Source organism: Ostrinia furnacalis, unplaced genomic scaffold (assembly GCF_004193835.3).
Source record: "Ostrinia furnacalis isolate ACB-3 unplaced genomic scaffold, ASM419383v2 OfSCF0312, whole genome shotgun sequence".
Taxonomy (NCBI): Eukaryota; Metazoa; Arthropoda; class Insecta; order Lepidoptera; family Crambidae; genus Ostrinia; species Ostrinia furnacalis.
This window is the reverse complement of record NW_021130551.1, coordinates 66624-77625: the sequence shown is the minus strand read 5'-3', so window position 1 is coordinate 77625 and position 11002 is coordinate 66624. Positions and strand designations below refer to the sequence as shown.

Below are 11002 nucleotides of genomic sequence, written 5' to 3'. Positions count from 1 at the left end.
TTTGAATATACATTTATAAATATCGATGGTGGAAGTATCAATTAATGTAAGGGACATTTTGGCCAAAATGAGTTGAATGAGCATTCAGAATTTTCGGCTCTATCGATTGGTATACTTGAAATGTTGATATCTTTAAAAAAATGTCCCATACCTTAAACATTTTTAGTCGTCTGAATACGACTTTTGGGGAAATAAATGACTTAAAGGACGTAAATTCCTTTTAATAATACAATTCAGCCCTTACCCTAAACTGTTGGTTTTAACTTTTGAACTCATTGAACCATACTTTATTTTAAACTTTTTGATTTATCATAATTAGGCCCTTACGTCAAAATATGCATATAGGATATCAATTACTTTTTTTGGTGGTGATATGCATTTAATGTCTCCCACTCCTACTACACTTATGAACACTAAATTGTCTTGTCTCTATCTTTTTTCTGTTCATTTTTACGCAGTCGGGTTTTTGACCGAGGGGCTGAAGGCTCTTCAGAAGCTGTTCAATTCCGTCATCCTCGAAGGAAAAACGCCTACGGTATGGCCAGTGTTGCAAAAGTCAAAAAATAAAATTCGGTACATTTTCTAGCCAAAAATCGGGAGAAATCGGGTGATTTAAAAAAAAGTCTATACCTTTACTTTAAATACTGTAAACTTTATTAAAAATAAAGAAAGGTATATTTTTAGGTTTATTAATGCTCATACCATTTCTTGGCAGCAATTTTTTCAAACATTTTATGTTCTATCTTAAAATTATAACATATTTGGTCATTTTCTACTACAAATCTTTTAGTGTGTAGGAGACCTATAATAGATTCGGTGGAGAGTTTGTTATTTTAAGGGAATTTCCTCTAAACAATATTGAACCTTATTGTGAATGCGTTTCGATGCAATATCTTTTGTGTATACTGCGGTAGTGAAAGGCCGTGCGAGAAGTATTGGGGAATTCCCCTGCATAGTTTAAGTGTTACCAGGTTAGTTTTAGTGTTGTCGGCCTTAGAATTGTTTGGCACCTTAGTAGTAAAATAAAGGAAATGGAAATTCGGGAGATTAGGTCGTTAAATCGGGATATCGGGAGGGAAGAGCCGAAATCGGGAGATCTCCCGATAAATCGGGAACGTTTGCAACACTGGGTTGGATACTCTACACTCGGCAGTTGTTGACAATTATATATACCTAGTACAAACAATCCAGTTAGGCTGGTTATAGTGTCACGCGGACCGTCCAGTGCGGATCCGCTCCACACAGCCGATCTGTAAACTTCGAGGAAGCGTTTTAGAGTAATGCGGTCCGCAGGAATCGCTCACTCCCTAGCAGTTCTTACAGATTGGCTGTGCGGAGCGATCCGCACTGACGGTCCGCGTGACACTAAAACCAGCCTTAGGTAGGTCCAACTTCGAGGAAGAGGTCAATCGTCGAATCCAACTCGGCTGGCAACGTTCAGGAAGCTTCGCGATATTCTCACGTCTGAAATATCGTACTGTCTCAAGACAAAAGTCTTTGATAACTTATGGATTTGAGACGTGGTCGCTTACTATGGGCCTCATAAGAAGACTCAAGGTCAAAGGCGATGGAGCGTGCTATGCTCGTAGTGATTGAACAGAAATGACGTGATCCGCAGGAGAACCAAAGTGACTGACATAGTCCGCAGAATCGCTAGATCATGTGGCAGTGGTTGGAGCTCGTAGCTTGCAAAGCTGATGGCCGCTGGGGCAGGAAAAATTCTTGAGTGGCGACCACGAGCTGGAAGACGTAATGTGCTGCAGACCCCCACTAGGTCGACCGACGATCTGGTGAAGGTTGTAGGAGGTGCCTGGATGCGGGCGGCGCAAGACCGGTTGTTGTGGAAATCCTTGGGGGAAGACCTTTGTCCAGCAGTGGACGTCATTCGGCTAAAACGAACGAACGATGATTGAAAAAAAACCTAACTGCGTAAAAATAAACAGAAAAACATAGAAACAAGACAACTTGTTCACAAATGCAGACGTAGGCATCATCATTGACTAAATGTTTTGTTGGTGATGTGTATTTGATGCCTCCAACTGCATTTGTGAACACTAAGTTGTCTTGTTTCTATCTCTTCTCTTCATTTTGTTAATGAAAACTCGAATGCAACCTCTACTTACATCAGGTTTCAATGTTAAAATTGTCAAGTTACAATAATATTACTGTCGTATTTATTCTTAAATGTACCTTACAACATACATGACATTCCATACTGTGAAATTTCAACATTGTAAGGTACAGTCAAGCTCGTTTTTTTAATGTAAGGGACATGCTATCTTTTAAACTACCCATTTTTCAAAAATTTTGCGTTTATATTATGAAAGAACAGAAAATTCTAAGAAACTTTGCCATAGAAACTGCAGAGGATGGAGGCCCCTGGAGAACAGGGGCCCCAAGCACGTGCTTGTAGTGCTTATACGTTAATCCGCCACTGATCATTGGTAATTTCAACACTAACGACAAGTCCATATTTTTACGTAAAGCTTATTAATTAGTATTATATTATTATCTGTGCACTTTACCTAATGGTGAGTAAAATTTTAAATATATATTTTCCGACTTAATTTCGCCGCTGTAACTTAGATATACACCTTCTTTTCTTCGACTTGGCCCTCAGCTCCGTTCTGAAAGAAAATAAAAAAGTTTATTTTAAAAAGTAGGTACATGTCAGTCGCCTAAGCTGCTAAACTTGGCCACAGTGGAGACAGGTGTATGATGGTCAGCTACCGATCCGATGTCCACGAGTCTCGGTCCAGTGTTGGTTGTATCGACTACGGTTCTCTCTGTCTTGCTTGATCTTTATTCGACAGGCACGGGACTATTTCCACCTCTCGTTACCACCGCTGCAACTCCTGTGTAGCCAGGATCTACAGCTTTATCGCCAATAAAAACCCATCCTGTGAAGGTCAAGTTTGTCCCGAGGGAAAGTTAAACTATCATTGGACTCGTAAGGAAAGGACAATGACCAAAAGTGGTCCAAATGTCCACCACTAATGAGACCTATATTGGCTTATAGTCCAATAAATAGAGATTAACTTTCAGTATGGGACGAAAAAAAAATAAGCTGTCAGTAAAACGTTATGACCGTATGAAAAATTGTAGTAGTTTACGCGCTAATCTCAGGAACTACTAGTCCGATTTGAAAAAATATTTCTGTTATGAATGGGCTATCTTTATCAAGGATGGTTTTAGGTTATATAACATCACCCTACAACCAATAGGGGCGGAGCAGCGACCACCCGACCATAATTCCAATATTGATGTCTTTCTTCTGAGCTTATTTTTTTTCCTTTTAGCGAGAATCTAACACGGCACACTAAACGACATGACATAACATGCATAGATTAATCCAAAATGTGCGATGGATAGAATGATATCAAGAACATTTTTCGGATGAAAAGGTATAAAACATGACTTTTCATTCAGTCATAACTTTTTACTGACAGCATATTTTTGATTGCGGTTTGGTTATAATGAATCAGTATTTAGTACACTATTTTACTAGATAGGTCTCGTTAGTGGTGGACATTTGGACCACACTCCATACATTGTTGGTCATTGTCCTTTACCAGTAGAACATTGGAGGAGTTTGAAGTTACGTTTCGAGCGACAGGCAGTGGACGGCCTGTGATAATGGGGAAGAGGCGATGGCAGATGATCACCAAAATGATCACAGGCAGGTGTCAGTAGCAGTAGCACGTTCCATACAGCGTGGCCAGCAACGCCGGGAACGTATCAGCGACACTCGCGCTACTGAATGTGAAGACCGTGCCCGAACACCGTGGACACACTGGAGTCAGCTCTATAATGACGGAGGCTTACAGGGGTTAGTTAGTGATCGGCACAGCTGATAGCAGCTCTTAACAATTACCGTACCTTTTACTTGAGGGAAAGTCCTCAGTCAGTGAAATCGACATGGAAGTGTCCAGGAGTCTCAGTCCAGCGGTGGCGGTACCTACCGACTCCAATATTCTTTCCTCCACTTCTTGAAAACATCATTCAGTGGGAGGTCAAGTGGTGGTCTTACAGGCGGTGGTAGACTATCTCCAGCATTAGCACAGCTGGCGCTAACAGCACTCCATACAGCGTGGTCAGCAGCGCCGGGTATATCGTCGTCGCCGACGCTGCTGAAAGACACAATGGAGGCCGCCTTCTTACTTAATTGAGGATAAGCCCACCAATGTCATAGAGTTTTGGTCCAGCGAAGGCAGTAGCGGTGATCTTCAGCGTGTTCTTTAGTTAGCAACTTCGGCACTTTAGTGGACGATACCATATCTGTAGTGGTTTGGGGACTTACAGGCGGTGATAGACTATCTCCAGCAACAGCACAGCTGGCACTAACAGCATTCCATAAAGCGTGGCCAGCAGCGCCGGTTAAATATCAGCCACCCGACGGTGCTGAAGGACACAGGTGTCAACTCTATGACGACGAAGAGTTACAGGCGATCAGCACATTGGAGCCGGTTCCAGCTACACTATAATAAGTTGTCACTGTACCTACTTACTTACTTGAAGGACAAGTCCTCTTATTCCAGCCACGGAGGTACCTACTGCGACTCTCCCCTTTAGTTGCTCTTTACTGTACAGATACACATAGTTCAGTTGAAGCCCAACAGATAATAGGACTTACAGGCGGTGGTAGACTATCTCCAGCATCAGCACAGCTGGCGCTAACAGCATTCCATAAAGCGTAGCCAGCAGTGCCGGGTACATATCAGCAACGCCGACGCTGCTGAAAGTTGCCACGGTGCCCGAGCACCGCGGCCGTGGTACGTGTAGACGGTGGTGGATGCACGACTGGATGCCAGACTCACGGATTTTGATGAAGCTGGAATAGAACATCCCAAAATCTAAAGAGGAGGAGTAGACCGTCAATGCTAAATTTATAGATCTTAGTTGAAGGTTAGAGCTTCTGAATCATTCTTCAATTAAGTAGTGGTGATGACAATTTGAGGGAGTTATATTTTGTAATAGGTAAGGTGCTGATGCTGCTTTGTTTTTTTACCGCTGATGAAAATCTCCATAGTTAATTATTTAATACATAGTAAGATATTCAAGTTTGACTCGACATTAACCTAAATATTACGAGTATTTACCAATCGAAATTGAGAAGTTTCATGTTGTTTTGATTCATGTTTGAATCTAGTTTTGATCGTCTTCTCTTAATATGAGCCCAAGACTACAATATATCCGATAATAGATCAGTTCTTGAATACGCTTACCAGATCGTGGTTGGGCAAAAACTACGCCATAAAATTACTTAATCTTGAAGAGGTCTTTGAAAGGCGAGCGCTTCTGCCCCGGCACCCAGGGGTCGATCTCGTCGATGTAGTCGAACTCCACCAGCTTTAAATCCGCACTTGAGTTTAAATGTAATTTTGATTGAATATGAATAATAGAAATAAGATCGTGGTTGGGCAAAAACTACGCCATAAAATTACTTAATCTTGAAGAGGTCTTTGAAAGGCGAGCGCTTCTGCCCCGGCACCCAGGGGTCGATCTCGTCGATGTAGTCGAACTCCACCAGTTTTAAATCCGCACTTGAGTTTAAATGTAATTTTGATTGAATATGAATAATAGAAATAACAGTTGGGGGAAGTGATTATTCTTCGTGCCAAGCTAAAATCTTTATAATTATTATAAAAGTTACTTAATCTTGAAGAGGTCTTTGAAAGGTGAGCGCTTCTGCCCCGGCACCCAGGGGTCGATCTCGTTGATGTAGTCGATCTCCACCAGGTCGCACTTCTCGTCCTCGCGGTACGTCTCCTGGATCAGCCGGTACCCAGGGTTCAGCTCCATGTGGAAGGCGAACAAGCCCTACGAACGAGGTTAAAGGAACGAATCATAGAGGACTGATGTAGGGCATGTAATATCGGAAGGTTTTCAATTCCGATATTGGATTCCGATATTAGATCTCAATATCGGAATTCCGATATTAATATCGGAATTGAGTTCATGTGCTATAAATTTAATATTTGGTTATATTCGTAAGAATTCTGGATTATTTACAACTAAATAATGATTTTAATTCCTTTAATTTGGTACAAAACAGCACTTCATAAAATTGAAGTATTTTATAACCATTTTTACGTTATGGGTATCCATCCATTGCATTTGGTTTTTTATGTGACAAGAGGCAAACGAGCAGACGGATCACCTGATAATGAATGGTTACTGATAATGAGCCTATATGGACTAGCAAATAATTAAAGTGTTTTGTAAAATCAAACAAACTTTTACTCCTTCATAATATACCCTGTTTTATGTTGGCGGAACGAATTTTAGAGTCATTCAAATCACGTGTTACAAAAATGAGGGCTATCGTTTTAGCGCTCACCAGTTAGCGCCACTGTAGAGTAAGGTCCTGTCACTTGCTAGTAGCGAAGACAGTGGCGCCAACTTGTGAGCGCTAAAGTGGTAGGAGGACTATCGCATTTGCACTCATCAAGATGGCACCATTGTAGAGTAAGGTCCTGTCAATCGCCAGGGGTGCCAACTTTTCCTTTTTGATTATCGATTACTCACAAAACCACGAGCCATCATCATCATCATATCAGCCATAGGACGTCCACTGCTGAACACAGGATCCGATGCAGATTTTCACAATGGCCGGTTGCCCGGTTGGTGGCGGACTGCATCCAGCGCCTTCCTGCTACCTTTACGAGGTCGTCGGTCCATCTTGTGGTTATGAGTCCTAAGCTGCGCTTTCCGGTACGTGGCCTCCACTTCAGAACCTTGCTGCCTCATCGTCCGTCTGTTTTGCGTACTAAGGCAGAACCGTTGGAAGACCTTATCGGAATGCTTGAAGACCTTAATCGAGTTTCCCAACAGGTAGGCCTTCGTTCGGATGAATGTGGAAAAAACGAAGCTTATGTCGAATATCCGTGTTGCTCTTTACCCAGTTTNACTCATGGCGTATTTCAAATCCGCATTAGACTCTATTTTGAAACAATTAAACTTAATGAAAACTCTTTGGTTTTATTTGTATTCAATTTTGAACTTGGAAAATTTTCGCTGGACACCCTTTACAATGTAACCTCACTTCAAAACTTCAAAAGAGTGTGACAATACCGCGTCCGTTCAAGTCTGATTGGAACCATGAGTGCATCAGATTCACTCCCGAAGATATCGGAACGATAAACGTCACCATCTTATTCACGTATTTCTGATATTCGGTTTGGCCGAAGCTTCGGCTGGTTTTTGGCCGAAAACGAAAATATGGCCGAATGTCCATTTTTTGGCCGAAAATGGCCGAAAACGAAAACGAAAACGAATATTCGGTCGGTCACTAGCGAAAAGTCAAGTTTCGCGCAAGTGTCCATACGCGCAAATGTCTTCCGCGCTAGTGTCTTTCTCGCAAGTGTACCAGAACCGAGCTAACGAGCTAACGGACTCCTGCGTTTGATCTTCGGCAATTTGGCCGCATTGTCGGCAAGTGAGGCAGAAGCGAGTGACAGATTATGAGGATAATGGCGCACTACCTAATAATATCGGGTTGCTATTGGCTGTTATCATTTAATTACACTGATTGCTTTCAGGCTCGATTACAAATATATTTACGTCATTGTAAATGGTGAATTAGTAGGGCTTAAGATTCAGCCAAACCAACGCGATCACACGCGATCAGCCGGCGTGCAGCAGCGATGGCGATCAATGCATTTAAGTCTGATCGCCATCGCTGCACGCCGGCTGATGTTTGAATTTATTTATTTGTATCAGAATATAGTAATGTCTTATTAATATGGTTCTCGTTCATTTCACTACAGTTAAATGAAATAAAATTTTAGTTTGAACTTCAATCATCTATTCAAATGATAAATTCTACGTAGCGAACAGTTAATTGCGACGTCTTTCAATAACAAGTTAATCGGATGATCAATTTCCTAGAAACACAGAATAAGTAATAGTACAGGTACAGAAGGATTACTCCGCAAGACGATTTAAATAAATGCGAGTCTTGCTACGACGCGATACAGTGGAATTCAGCTCGCACAGCACTACGTACCTACAATTTTATTCACCTACAAGTTTTGTCTCTTTTTATCGCGTGCCTCTGAACTCTTCTTACGCTGTTAGGGTTGCTGTCTAGTAGTGTCTAGTAAAAAAAATAATTAATCTACTTATTTGTTATGAGGTACGTATGTAGGTAAGTACGCATTCATTATGGAAAACCTTGGGAGAGGCCTTTGCCCAGCAGTTGACGTCATTTATTTTGGCTGAAACGAACGAACGCATTCTGAGCAGTAGTCATGGTAGGTTAGGTTCCTTTACTATCCTAAGAATTATTGATTACCTACATGGTCAACATACCTTTCAGCATCTTTGGGAAGCGAAAAAAAAGATAAATCCGGTAGATTTCTTTTCGAATTTAAACACCCGAACGCCGCACAATAATATTTCTTTCTCTTTATGTCCATTTTTAAATAATACTTCGATCATAGAATTAGTTACTACAACGCACGCCAGCGTCCTGACGGGCGCGCGCGTGACACTCGACTGATATAATACCCGCCGGCAGGGCGCTTCGCTGTAGGTAATTATCGGATGTACCGCGCGGAGTGAGCCAGGCCTGCTAGAAATTCTTGTATTTGTTTTAAACTTTCAGTTTGTGACCTAATTAAGAACTTGTAGACAATGTAACAATTTTGTGTAATTAAATTTATAATTGAGAAGTTCACGCGCCTGATCATTGACGCGACGTTGTTATGACTTTTAAAACTAAGTTTCAATTTATTACGACTTAAAATGAAATTCGATTTAATTATTGGCATGGAGATACATTTTCATAGTTTCTCGGTAAACTTTGTATTATTATAAATTAATAAATCGATAACTGAAAGCACTAATCTTATTATAATACTAGCGGCCGCCCGCGACTTCGTACGCGTGGATTCCGTTTTACCCCCTTCATTTATCTTACGCGGTTTAGATTTTTTCATACAAATGTTTTTTCCCGCTAACTCCCGTTCCCGTGGGAATTTAGGGAATTCCTTTCTTAGTGCACCTCTACGGTACCTAAGCTACGTCCCTTCCAAATTTCAAGTGCCTACGTTTAGCCGTTTAGGCTGTGCGTTGAAATGTCAGTCAGTCAGTTTATTATCCCAAAATTTTCCTTCACTACTCTGCTCCTACGTATACTAGGTATAACCTGCCCAGGAGTATAGAGAATAATTCTACGGATTTCGTTAAAATCCGTCGAGTAGTTTTTGTTTCTATAAGGAACATACAGACAGACAGACAACAATTATACTGATTGCATTTTTGGCATCAGTATCGATCACTAATCACCCCCTGATAGTTATTTTGAAAATATATTTCATGTACAGAATTGACCTCTCTACAGATTTATTATAAGTATAGATATACATAGATAAATGTACTTGTACTTTGAATGCTTGATACCTGGGTTTACTTGCTAATCTGTTTAGAAGTTTATATAATATCTATCTAGCCTCTATCTGAAATTCAACAGCAGATTGAAAGTTTGGTCCAACCCAAAGTTGTATACAAGTTATGAGTACTTGCATCTAGTTATGATAATAATGTCGTAGGTATTCATTCGTACCTAGAAAGGTGACAAGGAAATACTTTTAACGTATTATTTAGCACACCTTATTTTAAAATAGAAGATAGGCACCATAAACACAAGTTAGTTAACATGAAATAAACTCAACTTTGAAAATTAAAATTTATTTTACTAGTTCTGGATACCGTTCATAATCCGCGCGACCGGGGCCGGGTCCGAAGGCTATAGTCAGCAATAAGTACAATAATTAGTACCAGGTCTATCCGCTACAAGGAATTCCAATTTACATAATATTACCTCCGTCCTTAATGAAATAATTCTGGCCGGAATCCGTTATTGTTCGAATCGCATTTCCATAGATATTTGTTTATTTAATTAGTTTATTGTCGATTACAATTGTTTTGAGCCCCGGTAATTGCCGGCCTACATAGAAGTGCTATAAATACAGATTGAATTAGTTTATAAATAAATATTGTATTAGTTTTACTATAGAAGAGAAAGGCCTCGTACGGGTTCGTAGGTCGACTAATTTTAAGCAATCGTCACCGCCATTCCTTCGCAACATGAAGGCATTAGGGTTGCCTAGTGCACAAGTAAGAAAGTGACTTGTACTGGGTTTGATTCTCAAGTGAGCCAAACATTGTGAAAATCACGAAAAAAATACAGTTTCGTGCCCTCCGAAGTACAAGTTGCTAAGCCAAAACGGTTCAATTGAGATTCTCAGACGATAGAGCCAGTTCGTGCAAAAAAATTGAAATTAATTAATTAATATGGTTCTTAGTAGTTGGCTTATTATTAAGAGCACTTTTACACGTCCCAATTATTTTATTTACAGCATACTAGTGTTGTAAGCTCAATTAGTTATAAACCCAAGCGATAGAGAGAGGAAAAGGTGAGTTCTTTTGGGAGTGGTTTTTTCTCAAGAAATATTTTTACTTGGGCGGGTTATTCTATCACAGTTCGAAGTGGCAGGAAAGTAATATTTTGTTATATAACAAAAACATTATTTTGCGTCACGCGTAACCGGGGTCATTGAGTGGTTGACTTGACACCACCAATCGATTGACACTTTGACTTGACCTTTTTATTCACCAGGTTTTCCTCTTGCATTTTGCACGAGTATACAGCAATAAGATATCAATTTGTTCCGCAGCTAAATAGAATAAGTAATTTATGTGAACTATATAAATCAAATTTTGGAGAAAATTGAAAACTAATTGGGTTTTCAGGGCTGAAACGAATGGCTCCGTAAAGAAGTTATCTCTTGAATTATAAGTTAATGGTGTCAACTACCTAATTAATTACATTTTCATTTGCTAAGTAATAATTCAGAATTTGTTCAGCCGAGAACGAAATTGTTATGACAACACTGAGTATCTTTAAGCCAGTTTGGCTAATGCTAAAATACTTATATTTGATCTAGAGTCGGATTGTGATTGATAGCATCTATTCTTAAAGAAATATCAACCGTGC

At 40.2% G+C, this 11002-nt stretch overlaps 1 protein-coding gene across 1 annotated transcript in view; it reads right to left on the bottom strand.

Moving 5' to 3' along the window:
- Positions 1-2563: 2563 nt before the first annotated feature.
- Positions 2564-11002, bottom strand: part of LOC114359029 (ionotropic receptor 75a) — a 52009-nt gene continuing 43570 nt past the window's right edge. Inside the window, exons 10-12 of the mRNA XM_028313262.1 lie at positions 5654-5820; positions 4634-4831; positions 2564-2627 (exon numbers count right to left, since the gene is read on the bottom strand). Of these exons, the coding sequence (XP_028169063.1) occupies positions 2564-2627; positions 4634-4831; positions 5654-5820 (429 nt within the window). The remainder of the gene's footprint in view (positions 2628-4633; positions 4832-5653; positions 5821-11002) is intronic.